Below are 18,969 nucleotides of genomic sequence, written 5' to 3'. Positions count from 1 at the left end.
TCAGCTGAGCAAAGACTGACAGATTGTAGCACTAGAAAAGACTTCTAGAACAGCATCAGCCCTGTAAGCTGTGGTTAAGGCTGTGCCATCAGGAGAAATAATACAATTGTTCTTCTTATCTATTTCCTTGGCTGTTCTCCTTCCTGGCAGATGGGTTGGAAGGCAAGGCCGTTTTCTTGTAGTTCTGCAGAGGAGGAAGAGGCACTGCATCAGTGGTAGGAGTCTGAGCAGGCAGCTGAAGCTGCTCAGTGCTGCCAGCCTGGGAGGGGCTGTGCCCTTGCCCTGTGCCCAGGCAGGCTGCAGGGTGTCTGCTGAGTGAGCTTGCTGTACTGGGAGGTGAGTGTGAAGCACCTGAAGGCTGTGTGTGTGCTCCTGCTTCAGCTTCTGCAACTCACTGCTGTACCTACAACTGCTTTCTGACTAAAGCCTCATTAGTCCTGTGCCAGGAAGAGGATGGGAAGTTGGAAATCCAAAGAAATTTTCTCTTGGCTAAAGGAGCAGGAACTCGTGGCCCCTGCTCTCAAGTCACCTGTGCTGTCACTGTGACAGAACCAGGGTCTCCTGGTGGCTGTGTTGCCCTGGGGAAGGTGCAGCAGCAGCCATGGCAGGAGCTCTGCATGAGCCTCTGAAAGGGCCAGAGCTGAGTTTGGGAGGATGTGGAACATGTCAGAAAAGGTGTGGTTTGATGTGGCTGAGCTGATCCAGGGCCTTGCTGCTGTTATCAGGAGTGTCCTGCTGCTGCCCAGCTCTTCATTTGCCAATTTTCATGCTTGATTTAATACAACCAAGTTAATGAATTGAAATGAGCTTACTGAGAGCTGGCAAGTAGTGGAGGGGGTCATGTGGTTGAGAGAAGGATGATGGAAGGACACTGAGCTGGAATCATGTGCACTATGGCTGACTTCCCAGCAGTGGCTTAAGTTACATCACTCCTGTCAATTGGGTAAATCCTGCAAACCACACCTGGCTGTCGGTGCCACCCCCACACAGCTGTGGAGGCCCCTTAAAAATACTTTTCCCTTGAACATTTGATATTCAGGTAGCCCCAGCTTCTCCAAAATGAGCTGTTGAGGTGGGGTGTTTCCACAGACCCCTGCACTTACCTTTTTTTCTTCAGGTGCCTGTGATCTTTCCATGTCCCTTTTTAATCCTTCATCCTGCTGCTGCCTTGCTTGTTTCTGCTTTTCCTCTCTGAGCCTTTTGAAGAGAGGAATAAAGGCTGGGTTAAATGCAGCTTGCAGCTGCACCAGCTGTGCTTTTGACACACAGCATCAACATCTAACATAACATCTTACATCACACCTTCCATCTAACCATTGGAGCACAAGGGTTGGGGCACACCTACTGGAGCTGGTGGCTGTGAAGGGTAAGAGGGAAGCACTGCCTGCAGCTGGTCCTACTCTTTCTGGAGTGATGGGATGAAAATGAAGTGCTGGAACAGGAATGGGCTCAAGCTATGGAGCACTGGTGCAGAGAAACTGCAGTCTTAACCATGTAAACTCGAGGAAAATGTTTAATGCTCTTAGTAGGGTTTGTTGTGTTTTGGTTTTGTTGGTGTTGTTTTTGTTTTGGTTGTTTTTGGGGTTTTGGGGGGTGATTTTTTGTTTTGGGGTATTTTGGGTTTTAAAAAAATTTTTACTGTTATTTGGTATCTTTCTTTAATTATTCTCCTCCATAGAATAAATGTTTTTCATACTTATTTTGCAGTTTAAGAGTGCAAACCTATTCGCAGAACATCAGGAAGAAGCACCATACCTTTTCTACTACACAGCTGAATAACGATGCAGAGAAAGAGAATAAGCAGAACCAAAATGTCACTGTCTGGCTTTAAATCCTCCTGTTAATCTGTCTGATCCACATGAGGATGGCCAGATGCAGTCAGTTCAGTTATCTTCTTTGTTATTTGTGAGGTGAAATTTTGTGTAACTGGGTCTACAGTAACGTGTCTTATCTTGGGACTTACACTGCCTGTTAATTGCTACTATTTAATCTAGTAATACAAATTAAAAGTTTTGTAGAAGAAACATTTCAAAGCTGGAGTTGTTGACAAATGCCCTTATGTACATATTAAAGTCTAACAAAATATCAGGGCAAGGCAGACTGTGTTAACTTGAGGTTTAATTTTCTATTTATTCAGTTTAAATTTTGTTACTGTAATTTGTTTTCTTAAAATGATGATTCTCATAATAGAATCTGGTATTGTTTGTGGGTTTAGTGTTTTCTTTTTTATTCTTCTAGATTTTTCTACTGTACTTTGCAGGTCTTTTCTAATGTAGCTGTGGGCTGCAGTTCACTGATGAAGAGATGCAAGTACTGTGAATGTAGAACCCTTACAGAAGTAAAATTGGATGGATTGCTTTATTGGAATTTCACATAGCTGCTACAGTTGGTTTTTTTTTTCGGGTTGATTTGGCTCTTTCAGCTGTCAACACTTAAAATAGAGATGTTTTCCAGAAGAAGGTCTTGTCTTACCTTGCCCTCTGTTCCTTTCTTATGTCTTTCACAGCCTTTTCTATCTTTGCTGGTGGGATTCTCTCCACGCTGTCCAGTAAATCATTGAGCTGTTTTTCTATGACCTTTAACATCTCTACTGTTGGCAGGTTTGCCTCATTGTCTCCAGTGCACTGGAAATAGACTTCCTGCACCTTCTTGTTCAGGCTTGTGAGCATTTTGTCCTGGAGGTGACAGGAGATACGGTGAGTGCCACACTGAGTTCTGCCAAGTGGACCCATAATATCCCTCCAAAACCAAAGGAAATCTGTGAGGGAAACACTTGAATCCCCTCAATAAGACTCAGTTGCTTGTGTCCTGATTGGCCAAGGGCAATGGCAGGAACAGATGGCTGAACTGAGCCATTCTCCTGTTGGTCTCACCTTCCCAGCCTGGCTGTGACCTGGGTCAGGTGGCAGCTGTGTCTGGGAGCCCTGCTCCCACCTGGCAGCAGCTGCATGGAGCAGACAGGTTTGCCCCAGTTGGCTGCCTCAGCAATGCCCCAAACCAGCCTTTCCATTGCTGGCAAACAGCACTGGTCCCTCCTCAGAGCACCCCTGTGTGCTCTGCTGCCAGGATGGATGTGGCTGGGGGAGAGCAACCACTTGTGCACATGGGAACCCCCCTGGCCTGGATCCCAGAGTGTACCTGGTCATCACCTTCGTGTTCTCCAGAGGAAAAGAGCTGAACTTTGAGCTTCAGCTCGGCTACTTTCTCTTCTTCCTTGGCCACGGAGGCCCGGAGCGTGTTTACCTGCTCTTTCAGCGCTGCCAGCTCCTTCTCCCTAGAGGGCAGAGAGAGGAGGCGTTTGGGAAGGGCAGCTCTGGAACACACGGCTCTGCTCTCCGCAGCCTGGGCTGGTCCCTCTGCTGCCGGCAGATGGAGGTAACACTTCAGCCTTTCCTGGGAACTTGCACCCACAGCCCTGAAAACACGGGGAACTTCGGGGTTTTTTAATGGAAAAGCAGTGACTGTGCTGGTGTGGGGGAGGGAGAAATTGCACCGCTAAACATTCGGGATTTTTTGGTAAGTCAAAGGAGGATCCAGATTACCTTTAAAACTTCCACAAGGAGATAAACTACATTTTAAATGGGAATATATAGATCTACCTGCCATTGACACTGTAGATTACAATGACACTTGGGTTCCCTGCTGCCTTCCTGTAGGAAGGTTTTGCACTGAGTCAGCATTGGTGCTGCTCTGGATCATTCCAGGAACTGCCTTATTTCTTTCTTTGGCCTTCCTTTGTGAGAATTACGCTAACATTGACTCCAGGATGCTCAATGCATCATTCCCTAGCATGTGCCTTGAGGACTAAGGAATTAGTTCCAAGCTCAAGTCTTACCTCCTAAATTAAGCATGTATGGGACACTTTCCTAGGAGCTCACAAGGAAGACCCTGCTGTGTGAGCAGCCTTATGTGTGTCTGACAGTGAGGTGTCTGTGGGGACAGAGGGGTCACTTATGTCTGGAGGCTGGGCCACAGGCACTTACATGCTTTCACGTGTGCTGATGAAAGTCTGTTGGACCTTGTTCCAACTCTCTGCAATATCCTGGGAGTTCAGGACAAAGGATAAGTTCTCATCCAGCATCTCCATGAAAGTATTAAGCAATTGTTCAGGATCAGTGAAGTAGAGCTCAGGCTCCTAGAGAGGAAAACACGTGTGATGAGTCTTTTCCCTCCTTTAGATTCTGATCCACTGAACAATGTGGAGGTTGGTCTGCACCAGCCCTGGCTATTCAAATGTTCTTCCATCTAGAGAGGTCCATGTGCAAACACACATGGACATCCTTCCTGCTATGTGTGTATCTGTACTCTGCCTCAACAGCTCACCCCCAAAACAAATTGCATTTTGGGGGGTAAAAGGTATTGCAAACATCTGTGAGTGGGAAAACTTCCATTTCAGACATAAGCCAGTAACTGCATTAATTGAAAAATCTTTCATTTTGTGATGTCATATCTCACAGGAGGATGGCAAGCTTAGAGATGATGGTAGGGTTTTGGAAACTGAAGGAGGAAAGTTAAACTAAGGTATTTATAATATGTGTCACCAAAGTGAACATTCAGGAATGTATAAATATGCATTTATAATTTGTAACTACAGTAACTCCTCAAAACTATAACTAATGGTTAGAAGGTGAGGGAAATTAGTAATAATTGGTAAGTGACACAGGACAAACAGAAAATACAAATTTTTCAACATAAGACATCTGACCTCATCTTCGTCCGAGCTGATTTCACTCTCTGCCTCCTCCAGTGAACTTCTGAAAAAGCATTTTGTGTGTTAGGCCCTTAGAGAAATGACAGCTCAGAGGGGATCTCATTGGTGACATAGGAACATTGTTATTGTTCACTGTCCCTGTTTACTCCTCTGCACGTTCCCACCTTTGCCTCCTGTGGGATATTTAGGGGTCAGTAGGGTCTAGGGACCACACAAACAAACAGCACAGGAGCTACTTCTGTCCATGATCAAACTGCCTTTTGTGCTGCCCTGGGCTGTGCTGGCCATGGGGCTGGAATGACACATGAACCTGAGCTGAGGGTGTTGATCCAAATGCCTTTAAACTCACTGGGAGTGAGTGTAACTCACTCATTTGTTTAATGCTTCTTCCTCTACACAAGAGATGGAAGAGGGGGAAGTGATTCTTTGCTGCTGTTGGCAGCTCAGTCTGCTCATCACTTTCACTTGTACCTGCGCCATGAAGGGTTAAAAACCTCTGTTTGCACTGTCTTGGTGACAGCCCCACTTGGGGCAGGCTCTCAGCAGAGGATCTGAGGATGGAGCTCACTTGCAGCAGGCACATGGGTACTGACTTGCACACCTGACAGCTTTCTGTGGTCTCTGAGTTTGTTGCAATGAGCCCCAGATCTTGGAATGCCCAGCCAGGATCAGCAGTAGGATTCCCCTGTCCTGGTTCCCAGTCAGCTGAGTGCTCTTTTCAATCCTTAATCCTTTGTTTGCATCATCTGGTACTTACAGGTCTCTTGATAGAAGAGGCTTCAGGAAGTGTTTAAGCTGTGGCCTGACATCACGTGCCCTGAAATCCAAACTCTCTGAGAACAGCAGGGAACTCGGAATATCTGTGAAAGTGACACTGTGGCCACTGGGACCCTGCTCTGGAGACAAGAGGAGGTGCCCACTTAGAGCCAGGGGCTGTCCCAGGCAGCAGCAGCAGCAGCTCTCAGCTGGCACTCACCCTGCTCTGCAGTGGAGGCATGTGAAGCACTTCCTTCATGAACTCTGGGTTCCCTTTCCTTATCCTTTTCTTTTTTGTGCCTTTTTCTGTGCTCCTCCTGCCACTCTTTTGGAGATAGCTGGTAGAGGATGTCCCTGTACATCTTGTACTCCTGCAGGGTGTCCTCAAATCTGGAGATGTCACTGGGGTGAGAGAAGTGGACAAAGGTTGTTAGCAGGGATGGAAGCTTCTGTTTGAACAGGTTCTTTCTCACTCTTGATATTCAGTTTCACCCAGAGAAGGGGAGAGAGGGCACATTTTTTCATGGATTTGCAAAGGCAAATGGGAACCTGTGCTCTTTGTGGTTTCTCATGTGGAAACTGAGAATCAGTCATATTCCCTGGTCATATCTCTTGCTATGGAACTGAGCTTGTTAATTTTTGAATTTTTACTTGAAAAGGAATGAGAAGTTTTTCCAGCTCAACTCATAATGGTAATTATACTTTTTTTTTGTCTTTCCTTAGCTCCCCATTAAAATGCATTGCTTAGTTTTGTTTGGATTTTAATCTGATGCTAGGCATTTAATTTTGGGGTTGGAATATATATACATTAAAAAAAATGTAATTAGAGAACTAGATTAGTTGTTTTAGAAACAAAGCCAGCATCTGGAAAACAAAAGCCAAAACATTTTGATCTTAAAATGGAACATTTTTAGAAGTTTATCCCTTGCTAGGACTGTGAAGCTGTAGCACTGTAGGGGTTGTTGAAGGTGAGGCAGGAGTAATGAGCAATCTTACCTTTGGATTTTCTTTATTTCAGTTGTGAGTCCCTGGATCTCTGTTATTTTCTTTGTCTTTGCTGAGGTTTCTCTTTTGGCTCTGGGAAAGGATGCACAAACAAGCCATTAAACAATTTAGTAGTGAGAAGTGAATTGAGGTGCCTATGAAACAGTGAAAAAGATGTGATATGAGCCCTAGAAATCTGTGTTATAGATATATCCCAGGACATGCCTGGCTCTGCCTGAAGACCCTCTTGTCCTTGGCAAAGTCCCAAAGTTCAGGCCTCCCTCATCTGGCTGCTGCTGAGCATCAGCTGTGCCCTTGTGATACCTGCAAAGGGCCAAAGTGCTCAATTTGCTTCACTGAAGGGCTGGGCAGAGGCATCTCCCTCCAGTAAAGGGTGTTGTGAGAAGAATGGAAGTGGTGGAGCCACCAGCAGGTTCCTTGCTGCCCCCAGAGCAAGGGCTTTTGCAATGAGGGTACTCCCTGGATGTTGTTCTCCTTCCTCTCTTTTATTGAATGTGGGGAGAGAAAGGTGCCACCAGAACTGTAGCTCTGGGAAACTCAGAGTGTTCAGCCAAAACCCTGCAGGGAGGTCAAGCAGCAGATTCCTGTGCCCAGAATGAAGCAGCACAGTGGTGGTTCCCTCAGTGCTCCTTACTTTCTCAGTGCTTCAACAGAGTTATTGTGGTTCTCCTTCAGGAAGGCATCAAACATGGCAGCGTCCTTCTCCATCCTTCTCTCAGCCTTTTCCAGCTTTCTTTCCTCATCCTTTGTTATGCTCTCCATCTTTTCAATCTCCCCTCTCTTTACTGCAATGGTGTGCTGAAATGAGCCCCAAAGGCAACACAGTCGCATCAGCTGGGTGGTTTTAAAGGTACATTGGTTTAGCTTTCCAAAATTCCCTGATAGTTGAGGGCAGAGAGGGAAAGGATTTCAAACTTAGGTGTGTGACTTAGTGCAAGCCAGGTACATGGAGGCCAGGAGTTATTTCAGAAGGAACATAGCAAATAAGCAGTGAATCTAAAGACAGAATTCAGAAGTCCCAGCACTGCATTAACTCCTGGCTGACAAAGATTGATTCAGTTGTGTTACAGCTCAATAACAGAGATGACTAATGGGAATGTTTGAGCACAGTTACTCCATTCCCTCGTGTTGAGTTCAGAGCGGCTCCCAGCCACATGTACAGGACAGCAGGAGCCAAAGATCAGGGTGGCTGTGCATCTCACAAATGGGATGCTTCCATGGTGGCTACTGAATGATGGGAATGACCTACATTCCTTTTTTTCTTGGCTGGGAATTACTGGGCTACAGATTCAGAGTGGCTGTAAGGCAGGACTTGGACAGCCAGTTCATGAGCTCTGATGTGTGCCACCTTGGAAAGATCTCCAGGCATTGATCTTGGGAGAATAAACATCAAAACAAAGCAACACAGGGAAGAGTAAATAATGAACAGAAAGTAACGTGCTGAAAGCCATGTACCTCAAGAAAAAAGATCTGTTTTCTGTCCTGTAGGTAGCCATGGAAGGTCTCCCTGTCGAATTTATAATCTGAAATCAGAATATAAAGTTGCTTAGACTAGAGAGGGGGAAATATGGCCAAGGCAAAACACAATGAATATGTAGGCTGCCATGAGCATGGATCTGGCATGCTCAGAGTCAGCACTACTAATTATTGTATTATAGTTATAACCTTGTTTAGCATCAGTTTCATATGGATTTTCATGGAGTAAAACCAGGGAGAATGGAGTGGACAATCTGGTCCTTGTCCTCTAGACACTAATGACAAATCTACTCATGTCAGAGGCAGAAAATCTAGGCCTGTATCCATTAAAATCCAACTTTATGTTGGCTTAGTAGAAAGGTTTCCACCACACAAGGTCCTGCAACCCCTCAGCTGGCTGCCCCTCATTGCTGCAGGGCTGGTGGAGCCCAGTGAGGGGCTCTGAATGCAAATACCTGAGCTGGAGATGGCTCAGCCACACAGGGCTGGCGAGACCCAGCACAGAACTGTGTGCATGGCCTCCCCAGAGTCAGCCAGAGCCAGCTGCTCTGCCCATCCCCTCTTTGGCCTTTGCTCTAGGCTGTTACCCAGCTGAGCAGCCCCACTGCAAAGACAGTGCCTGTTCTCCACCTTTTTTCATGGCTAACTTCCGTGAAAGCATCTCCTGAAGATATTTCAGTCTCTCTTCACATGTCGCCTCTTTTCTGCTCTCCTCTTCTTCCTCCCTTTTCAAAGCTTTCCTCAACCCACTTTTTGCCTTCATTTTAGTGGAGTAAGTAGTTTTCTCATGGACTTTCAGAGTCTTCCTCTTTTCACGTTCCTGTGAGAAGTCAAATATGTGACTGTTTGATCCTGTGCTTTGTTTGCTGTGTTTTTAAAGACATGAGTAAATTATTGACAGCCTGGAAATTTGCAGTGGTGATACCCTGCTGATGCGTATTTGCCTAGTTTATCTGGCTAATCCCAATAATATTCTCTCTTGAAGCAACTGAAACACTAAATTCCTTAGCACTTGTTGTCATTATTTTGTTGATTTGTATTCTGCATCCATCCACCAGCTGTGCCAGTTTGTATCCACTCAGTGTCCTCATTTTTCCTTCTTGGGTTATTGCTGTGAGCAAATGGAAATTTTCTGAGATTCATCCTTGGAGTCCCCTGGTTAAAGGGGGACAGTCCACACTTAAACCAACTTAGTCCAGCTTCTACAAGGACATTTAAACCATTAAGTTCAGATTGAGAAGATCTATTCAAACCCAGTTCAGAACCTTCTGGAGGGTAAAAGGTGTTCCTGCTCAGTGCTTTCACATGGACTGAAGTGTAATTCAGTGCTGTCTGCCCAGTTTGGGCCTGCTTTATGGTGAGGATATCACTCAGCAGACATCCTTAGTGCACTGCTTCCTAAGCTGTTCCCCATAATTGTCTAGCACCCTTCAACCCAAGCAAACACCAGACTGTGTCAGTCCCCAGTGTGAGGTGAGGAGGCCTTGCTTTAGACCTCCTGCTTCCTTTCACACTATGCCAGGCTGTGCAACAGTCAGTCAAGACCTCCCAGAAATCACAGAATCCCAGAAAGGTTTGGGTTGGAATCTTTGGGATCATTTAGTTCCAATGCCCTGCCATGAACAGGAGCACCCCACTAGACAACGTTGCTCAAAACCTCATCCAACCTGGCCTGGAACACTTCCAGGGATGGGACAGCCCTAATATCCTTGAGCAACCTGTGCCAGTGTCACCACCCTCACAGTAAAGAATTCCTTCCTAACATCTAATCTAAATCTTTCCTCTCTTAGTTTAATCCTCTCCCCCTTGTTCTATCACTATCTGCTTGTGTAAAAAGTTGCTCTTTTGTTATAAGAACCTTTTGAGTATTGGAAGATCTCAATCAGGTCTCCCTAGAGCATTCTTTTCTCCAGGCTGAACATCCTCAGCTTTCCCATGAAGAGGTCTTTGATCTCTCATGTGCTAAAAATTTTGGTATTCTGTTGGGTAGGTGCCTGCCTTAGTAATTGCTTATTATACAGTTTAGCCTAAAGCATGTGTACATACCTCCTGTGCCTTCTTAATTTCCTTGTCTCTCATTGAGAAAAGTTCAGTATCTGTTGGGACCTTAAATGGATTTTTCATTGGGTTTTTTTCATCCTCTTTTGTGCTTTCTGTGAAAAACAAACAAACAAAAAAACCAAACCAAACAGAAAAAAACCCAGGATGAGGATGTAGAAGATGTGAAGCTGAATATCTGGACCCAGTGCAAAGGGAGTGGGATGTGCTGTGCCACACCTGGAGTGTGGGCAGATGTCCAACAATGCTGGATCAAGAGCAGGGTGCTGGATAGGGCTTCTGGGAAGCCAGTGACAAAACTGAGACCTCTGTATGGTTTATGTCACTTGGCCATATCTGATGATCAACAACAGCATTTCAGACAGGGATTTTTCTGTCTGTAACTGCTTTACCCATTTCTTCTGTTTTAGGGCAGAAGAACTTTGGGTCTCTCCTCTGAGCTGACAAGGAAACATTGCTGGAGCATTGTGGCCTTACCTGACACAAGGTGGGTTTCCATTTCAAGTTTGGAAGAGAGACTTCTAGATGTTGATGCTGTATGTCAGGATGGTGTCTTTGACCCTGGCCCAAAGAAAATCATAAATCAGTCAGCTGGGATCTGCCAGTAATTGATGTGATAAGTTTTACAGCAGTGACAGGCCTAGGGGCTTTCTGTATCTTAACCACTGAGCCTTTAGTGTCTGTAGCAATTAACAAAAAGCTCCATTAATCTGGAAAACACATATGCTCTGACCTCCAGAAGGAGATGTTCATCCCTGCCTTGTGTGAAAGCTGTGTAAAACACAGTCCTCCTTACACATAAACTGATGGGAAAGCAACAACAAAACAAATTTGGAGACAGCAAGCAACCCAAATCCCTTGTCTCTTTTTCCACCCAGTCACCAGTTTTGATCCACACCCATGCTTTTTCATCCTCCTGTCACTAGTTCACAAGCTACATTTTTACTCACTAAAGCTCTTCCCAGTAATTGCTTCAGCATTGTGGGTTTCTTGCAATAAGCATGAATGATTGTTGGACAGCACAGACACACTTTACAGAACTCTGTTGCCTTTCATTTTAGGTTGGCAAACTGTTGAAGGTTATTTTTTTGTTTCTCTGACTCTGGTCTTTTTGTAGTTTTTGCTATGGATCCTAAGGGACAAGCCATAGTGGGAATGATCTCACTTACAAAGAACAGATAGAGCATTGTTAAAGCTGTCCTTTAATCACCAAAGGCAGCAAGCTGGGCTTAGTGAGGTATTAGTTCAGTTGATGCAATTCTGCTGCTGGCACCATTCCTGACCTGCACTGCTCTAAGATGCTGTAGAAAATATCCTCTTCTGCTTGCTCTAGTTTTAGGGCTATTTTAGAGCTCCAGTTTTTGCTCTGAAGAGCCTCCAGTTTTTATGTATTTTGAGCTAAACTCATCTGGCCTAATTTCCATGTCTGTCCTTGGTGCTTTGTGTATTTCCTGCAGCTGCCCAATTAGTACCTTATTCTTTGGAGGTGTCAAACTTTCACTGCTGATGAGACACAGAGGCTGAGGTAGAATTTAGGCTTTTGAATATATCCCAAGTATTTTCTCTCTCCTTTTCAGCTCTTGAAGTACATTTTACCAAGAACCTCCTTGACTGTTACTTGGAGTTCAAACCTCTCTGACTTTTGCTTAATATAAGGGGATATTTTTCTCTAGGGTCTCTCATCTACGTCCTGGAACAACATCAGCCCTGCTGCTGATGTGAGTTTTGGAGAAAGCCCCACCAGGGCAGGGGTGGGCAGGCAGTCAAATGCCTAAATACAGTTTACTGTATTACTGAACCTCACAGAGCAGTTGCAGCAAACACCTGGAGCTTCAGCCCTCAGTGCACACCTTGATTTCTGTAATCTAAAGCCTTTATCACAAGAATTTTCTTGTTCCTGTGCTTGATTTAAATTCCTCCTGCAGGTAATGAGTCTGAAAAGCAGGACTAGACAGTGGCATGTGGAAAATAATTGTCAGTGCAACCCTCAGAGATAAAAAGTGCTTTATAATAGAATTTTAGCTAAGTATAGGAAATGTATCTATGATTAACTTATAAATGTTCATTTTATTAAGATATTTTTTGTTTGAGGTTGCTGGTTTTTTTTATAGGTTGTTTGCACAGCACTTTGGAAACAATGCCAGAAGCTACAGAAGCTCTAGCTCTGCTAATTTATAATTATTAAGCTCAATAATGCAAATTAAAAAAGCTTCATTGCTAGAATAATTTGGCATATATTTTACTGCCTCTGACATTATATTCCAGTAGCTGTGTACCAGTAGCACGTGAATCAGTAGATAAGGCATTGAGGGTTTTAAATCACTGAAACCTTTATTCAGTGCTTTTCCCTAGCATCAGGCTGCTGAGTAAAACAACTTAAAAAAAAAGCCAAAAAACCCCAAACCAACAAAACAAAACCCCCACCAAACAAAACAAAAAGCCAAAGTAACTACGCAGACAGATCTGAAAACCAGTGCAATAAATCCATCAGCCATGCTCCCAGAGCAGAGGGTGTCACACATCTGTCCCTAGCAGAGTTCTCTGCACACCCTCCTTGCCCGCTGTTCCGCGGTGTCTCACACAGAGGTGTCACCCAAGGGTGTCCCTGTCACCCTGGGGTGTCACCCAGAGGTGTCCCTGTCACCCAGAGGTGTCCCTCTCACCCAGGGGTGTCTCTCTCACCCAGCAGTGTCAGCCAGGGCTGTCCCTGTCACCCAGGGCTGTCCCTGTCACCCAGCTGGTGTCCCTGTCACCCAGTGGTGTCCCTCTCACCCAGCGATGTCTCTCCCACCCAGGGGTGTCACCCAGGGCTGTCCCTGTCACCCAGGGCTGTCCCTGTCACCCTGGGCTGTCCCTCGCACCCAGGGCTGTCCCTGTCACCCAGGGCTGTCTCTCTCACCCAGCGCTGTCCCCTGCTCGGCCCGGGCTGTGGCGCTCGGAGCGGGGCCGGGGCAGCGCAGCCGCCGCTGTTTGCGCTGCCATGGAAACGCGCGCTCCCGGAGCTCGGTGCGCGGGCACGGGAGCGCGCACGGCACCGCGGGGCTCGGCTCGGCTCGGTCCGGTCCCCGGTTTGGGGGAGCCAGGGGGAGCTCCCCGCAGCCCGGCTCCCCCAGACCCCGTCCAGCCCCGGCGGGATGCGGGATGCGGGATGCGGGATGCAGGATGCGGGGTGCGGGGTGCGAGGTGCGGGGTGCGGGGTGCGGGATGCAGGATGCGGGATGCGGGGTGCGGGATGCGGGGTGCGGGGTGCGGGGTGCGGGATGCGGGGTGCGGGGTGCGGGGTGCGGGATGCGGGGTGCGGGATGCGGGGTGCAGGGTGCGGGGTGCGGGATGCGGGGTGCGGGGTGCGGGGTGCGGGCGGGTGTCCCTGCGGGCGCTCTCTGGGGTTCCCATGCGGGTCTGAATCTCCCTCTAAAAGGGAGAAAACTGCTCTGCTGAGAGAGGTCTCCCTGCCTGGCTGGGTTCTCTGTTCTTTATTTCATTCCCCCTTATTTCAGGCCTGGGAATTGGGTATTTAACCCAAGCAGAGCAGAGGGTTGAGGAAATGGGAGCTGGGGTTCCTGTTTGTGGAATGAGTGTAATTTTTCCTAATCTCTGCCTTGGTCTGTCTTTTTGCAACGTGTGAAGAGCCACAGTTTGGAGAGTATGGGATGGGTGAGCAAACTGCCATTTACTGAAAGCTGCCCAAGTAAAAAGTGCTATAGAACCCCCAGCACCACTTCTGAAATACCATATAATTCTATAGAGGGTTTGACAAAATATTAGTTGGTAAAAAGCAATGTTTAAGGATCTTTTCCTCTATGTTTAAGGATCTTTTCCTCTATATTTTCATAGAGGAAAAGGTCCTTAAATCCCCTTATTTAACCTTTCCTGTTTCTGAGAAGACCACATTGGTTCCAAATGGATCGTGTTCCTCTTTAGATCCTTTAGAATCTCTATCAATACAATTTCAGTTCTCAGAAATAGCAGTTTCTTTCATTTACTGATAGATTTCCAAGCAGCTTTCTCTGTCTGAATAACTCATGCAATAAATAGCCTGAATTTCTGTAAGTGCAAACTCCCATTTGATTGTTAGAATTCTTTTCTATAATTGCTGATTATCAAGAGACTGGATTCAGGCAACAGAAGAAAAATGCTTGTACAGAAAGAAATTTTTTCTGCACATGAATGCTTTGATTTCTAGCAGTGATGCAGAAAACCATAGTGCTATCTTTAGTATATTTTGAGATATTTTCCAAAGGCATTGAGGAGTATGTATAAAAAATGACATTACAGAATAATTTCTATTACAAAAAAAAAAAATCAGGAGTAAATTGTACTAAAGATGCATATTTTCTAAAGGCTTGATATGAAATGGTCTTTGTTCAGAAAAAACAGTTTATTACAGAATTGTGAACTTGTTGCAGTGGAAACATCACAGAAATAGATAACAGAAACTGAAGACATTTGAACAGCTCTGGCTCTGTCTGGCACAATCTCTGTATCAATGAATTAAACATTTGTACACCCATTGCTCTGTTCTGAGCTATCCTTGCTAACCAGTTATTTCCCAAAAGCAGAACAGAGATTATTTAAAAGCAGAGATGTACTTTGTGAATTCTTGGAAATGTGCAAGCTCTTCACATCTTGGTTCATTATTGGTTCACATGCCATGAGCTACTTAGGCTTTGCATTTCCTTGAGGGCAGAGAAGTTTTTAAGGCCAGAAGGACATCTGGGGTCTATTCTTAGCCACCATTAAGTTGGTTAATGAATGGAATAAATAGCATGTGCAACATCATGGGAAAATCTGCCTGCGAGGAGCAGGCTGTGCAGCTGACCATGCAGCTCCCCGGGGGCAAGGGTGCCTCAGGGCACCCAGCTTTTGGGATTAGGAAATGCTTGGTGCCCAGCTGAGGAAGGCAGGCGGCTGGCTTGGTAAGGGTGGCAGTGTCCCGGTCCCCTTTCCTTGGCCTGAGCCAGCCACGAGATGGCAGCAGCCTTGTGTCGCCGGGCCGGGGTTTGGCTCCTTCCCGCGTCTCCCGCTCCGGCTCCTCCGTGCCCCTTGCACATAATAGATGAGGTCTCCAGGTCTGACGGGCACCAAGAAACCTTCTTCCATCCTCTGGGTTGAAGGAGAAGTGACCCCGAGGAAGGCTCTGAAAGAAGATCTGTGAGCTAGGCTCCCATCTTTGCAAACAAGCTGATGGAGCAGAACCACCCTGTGTCCTGATCCCCAGCCCCCAGGGCGTTCATGGCGTGTCTCATCCAGAGTGAATGTGCACAATTCCTTCAAGAGCTCAGGTTTCAACCTAGTGGATCAAAATTGCTGAAGTTTCTGAAGGGCCATATGGAAATTAAACCCCTGACATTCTTCCTTTCACTGCAGCTACTCAGGGCTGCTGTGTGATGACTTGGACAACGAGCAGCAGGTGCTCAGTGATTTGTATTTCACACTTGTTCTTGCTGAGGATGCAGGCTCCTTCCTGCTGAAGAGAAAATGTTCTGCAGTCTTCAGCCTGGGATCCTGGCCAGAGCTGGGACAGTTTCTTTTGCAATGCAAAGCTAATTCTGGTGTGTGCTGAGACATCTGCACACAGATAAGGTGTGTGCTTTGCTCTGGCTCCCAGCTAACACAGCCAAGGCCATGGAGAATTGGTTGGGTTTTGCTCCCTGGCGTGTGGCTCAGGCAGTGTGGGACTGCTTGGGGCTGCTGTGGCAGAGCCTCCTGCAGATGCAGGGGAAGATGAGAGAATCCCAGGGTGAGGCTGTTGGAGATGGACTCTGGAGGGCTCTTGTCCAGCCTCCTGCTCAAAGCAGGGATAACTTCCAAGCCATGCCAGCCTGCTCGAGGCCTTGCCCAGCTCTTTTGAAAATCTCTGAGGGTGGAGGTTTTGTGAAGTCTCTAGACAATGGAGGCTGAGCCTGGGTTCAGTGGGGTGACCCCCCTGGTTTGCTCTGGTAAGGATATAAACAAAAAATATGGTTGCAATTTCAAGGCCAGTTCTGAATAACCACGTAGACCTGGTCCCCAGATGAAAACTGTAACTAGTTCCAGACTTCCCTCTGAGCTCAGTTCTTTTGGGAACTAGAGATTGCATTTGGCCCACTGTGCAAAAGAGAGCCACAAAGCTGCAGCCAAGGAGACTTTCTTAAACTGGACTATAAATCCACATTATTTGCACGGACAAATGACCCAGGAACCTGAGACTGAAACTTCATGATTTTGCATTAAGCTCTTGAGGCACAGTTCCAGCCTTTTTCCTGGCTCTTGCTTTGTGGCAAAACTTCAGCTGCTGTCACTGCATGGGAATAGATCCAGCTGAAAAATACCCTGCCTGAGGAAAAGATCCTTTTTTATCATGATCACTGTGATGGCTTGAGGAAGAGGGACACAAGGGCTGGGGAAAGATGGAATTGCCCCTTTCAGTGACAGCCTGTGCTTTGATCACTTTGGGAGATAGTGAAACTGCAGCTGGTAAAAAGGGCTGATCCTGCAAGTCCTACACACAAATTTTCTTCAACAGGAGCTTATGGAGCACAGCAAAAAGGATTAATAAACCAAAGTTATGGATTGAGCTGCAAAAGGAAGCACATGCTTCACAACTCCAAGCTCTTTCTGCTCATGTGGAATGGATTAAAGATAAAAACAACCCTGTTATGCACTTTGCTCCCGAGCAGTTTCAATCCTGTCTGTCTTCTTCTCCAGAGAAGCTTGTGCAGGAACTATTATCTGTAACTCAAAACTGTGGCTCATATTCCCAGTGTAGCTCATGGGATCCACTTCTCCTTGCCAGAGAATGAGGCATCCCTGGGTACCAGCTGCAGTGGTTCAGGAATGTTTAGTGCCAGCCTGGCTGTTTTCTTGCAGGATCTGCCTATTTGCATCTGTATTTTGAGTATGGAATACTGGGCCACACAGAAACACGGTGACTGTGCTGATGCTGGGCAGGGGATCTCCTGTGGGACAAGCACCAAATCCACGTTTGATGTCTGTTTAGCTGGAATCATGGACAGCACAAACACACTCCTCACGCAACAGCAGCTTTATTACTCAGAAATGCTTTGAAATTCCAGATCCTGTTCCTCTTCTTTTTGCCTGCACCGGTGTGAATGACCGCTGTTCTCCTCCCCACTGAGATGTCAGCAGATCCTGCAGGTTGTTTTCCACTGAAATGTCTCTTCTTAGGTAAATATTACATCTGGGGTTACTTTGCCAGTGGCTTTCCTACCTGGAGTTTGTACAACAGGTCAGTGCCCTGCTGGGAGATAAGAGGAATACTTGCTGCCAGTGCTGTTTGCTGCTGTGAAATGCCACCCTGCTCTTCCCTCATCAGTTGCTCCTCCAAAGTTTTTTGAATGTTGCTTAAGTCCTGGAGGTTTTTGCAAATTGAGGGGAATTTAAGACAAGATGTCGAATGTTTGGACAGAGCAGAAGGACTTGTTTATTGCAACAGCCATGACTTGTAAATTATTCATCTGTGTGTAATTGAAACGCTCAGATCCTCAAAGGTCATGTTACAAAGAGTGAGGTGAAGGATCAGCAAGCTTCCAGCAAAACAGGAAGGTTGGCAGGTCCTGGGGAAGCCTCCTCCATCCACCTGCATCTGCTCGGTGGCAGTGCCTTTTTGCAGATGAAAACTGAGTTTTCAAGAAGTGGAGCAATGTAAAAACACGTGTCTGGGAAGGGGAGAGGCCCTGTATAAAGTACCTTCCTCTGTCAGCTTTCCCTCCAGTGGGAAGCACAGGTTTGAAGCCTGATGCAGTGAAACATCTCTACAGTCCGAGGGCACAGCCCAAGTATCAGCACACACACAGTGGACCCTGGGCTCTGTGAAATGGAGAAGAAGTTCCAAGGAACATGAGGGACCAGAATAGCTGTGTAAGCAGAAAACAATCCAGTGCAGCTCCACTCAGCAGTCCTGTCTCCAGACAACACCAAACTTCAACTAATTAAAAAGAGCAGATGCTAGCTGGAACGTTAATTGGAACAGCTATCAACTTTTCTCTGTGCTTAAATCTGTATTCTAGCTCTCTCATACCAAGTCTGGAGAGAAAAAGTTAACCCTTCAGGTTGTTGGGTTTTTTTTTAGGCACAGCATGTCCTTACAAGAGAGCATGATGAAAGTTCTATGAACAGGTTTGGATCCAGGTTTTTTTCAGCTGAAAAAAATTCTCTGCCTAATAATGCAGAACCATCATCACAAACAGCACTCTCAACCCTTCTCTTTCACTGTGCTGTCAGTAAAGTGATCTTGCTCAGCTTTCAGAGGCTTTGTAGCAGTGCTGGGCACAGAGCCAGCTGTTCTTCTTCCCTCTGTGTATTGTATTAGATGGACACCTCTTCGTTAACCTGGGCTCATTTGTTCCCCTCAGCCTGTATTCCTTCTCATTAGACTTGATGTATGATCAAGAAAAGAAAGTGCAGAGAGCTCAGCTGACATCTGATACACTTATAAATAGCTTTTCTGCCCTGCTGCAGCTCTGTGGCCATCCCAAGGGGAGAGAGCACTCGGTGTATCACACTCTTCCTGGAACTGGGCTGCTATCGAAGATTTTCCTCTAAAGCAGCCAAATTTGGACTCTGTTGGAGACTGGGTGCTTGAATGCAGGCACCACTGGTCTGTTCCAGATTGGCAGTTCCTTAGCCTTGTCCTAATCTCCAATTCTTCAGAGATCAGGCAAAGGCATTTTTTGAACACTGAGGCTCTTCCACTGTTCCAAGCGCTCCCTGTGACAGGCAGAGGCTCCCTCAGCACAATGACTGGACAAGCCCTGGGCTTTTTCTACAACTTTGCTCACACTCCACCCCAAGCTCCTGTTCCTCCCTTCATTCCCAAGCCCTGTTTCCTCCCTCTCCCTCAGAGCTGGATCCTATCTCCTCCCTGGGCTCACTGAGTCCATCACGGGTCTGGCAATCCTTGTTGAGATGTGTCCTGAGTGCTGTCATGAGCACCAGTGCTCCCATCTAAACACAATCTGCTC

At 46.4% G+C, this 18,969-nt stretch overlaps 1 protein-coding gene across 1 annotated transcript; it reads right to left on the bottom strand.

The window, feature by feature from the left end:
- Window positions 1–15: 15 nt before the first annotated feature.
- CFAP100 (cilia and flagella associated protein 100) lies at window positions 16–12,960 on the bottom strand. Its single transcript, XM_036391029.1, has 15 exons — window positions 12,906–12,960; window positions 10,484–10,567; window positions 9,995–10,101; window positions 8,579–8,768; window positions 7,928–7,995; window positions 7,107–7,270; window positions 6,464–6,544; window positions 5,688–5,869; window positions 5,469–5,607; window positions 4,706–4,754; window positions 3,984–4,135; window positions 3,139–3,274; window positions 2,473–2,675; window positions 1,104–1,197; window positions 16–184 (listed from the first exon to the last, which is right to left on the bottom strand). The coding sequence occupies exons 2-15, from the start codon at window positions 10,503–10,505 to the stop codon at window positions 116–118; spliced, it is 1,656 nt and encodes a 551-aa protein (XP_036246922.1). The 5' UTR covers window positions 10,506–10,567; window positions 12,906–12,960; the 3' UTR covers window positions 16–115.
- Between the last annotated feature and the right edge of the window lie 6,009 nt (window positions 12,961–18,969).

The sequence above is a fragment of the Molothrus ater genome, chromosome 11, assembly GCF_012460135.2.
Source record: "Molothrus ater isolate BHLD 08-10-18 breed brown headed cowbird chromosome 11, BPBGC_Mater_1.1, whole genome shotgun sequence".
In the NCBI taxonomy this organism is placed as follows: Eukaryota; Metazoa; Chordata; class Aves; order Passeriformes; family Icteridae; genus Molothrus; species Molothrus ater.
This window is presented reverse-complemented; position numbering and strand designations above follow the sequence as displayed.

Excerpts from the sequence above, each read along its gene's own strand:
- CFAP100 (XM_036391029.1), bottom strand. The coding sequence starts at position 10,505 with ATGGAAACCCACCTTGTGTCAG. Across the intron at positions 7,996-8,578 it reads GAAGTTAGCCATGAAAAAAG|ATTATAAATTCGACAGGGAG; the intron begins GTGGAGAACAGG and ends TTCTGATTTCAG. Across the intron at positions 4,136-4,705 it reads TCAGCTCGGACGAAGATGAG|GAGCCTGAGCTCTACTTCAC; the intron begins GTCAGATGTCTT and ends TTTCCTCTCTAG.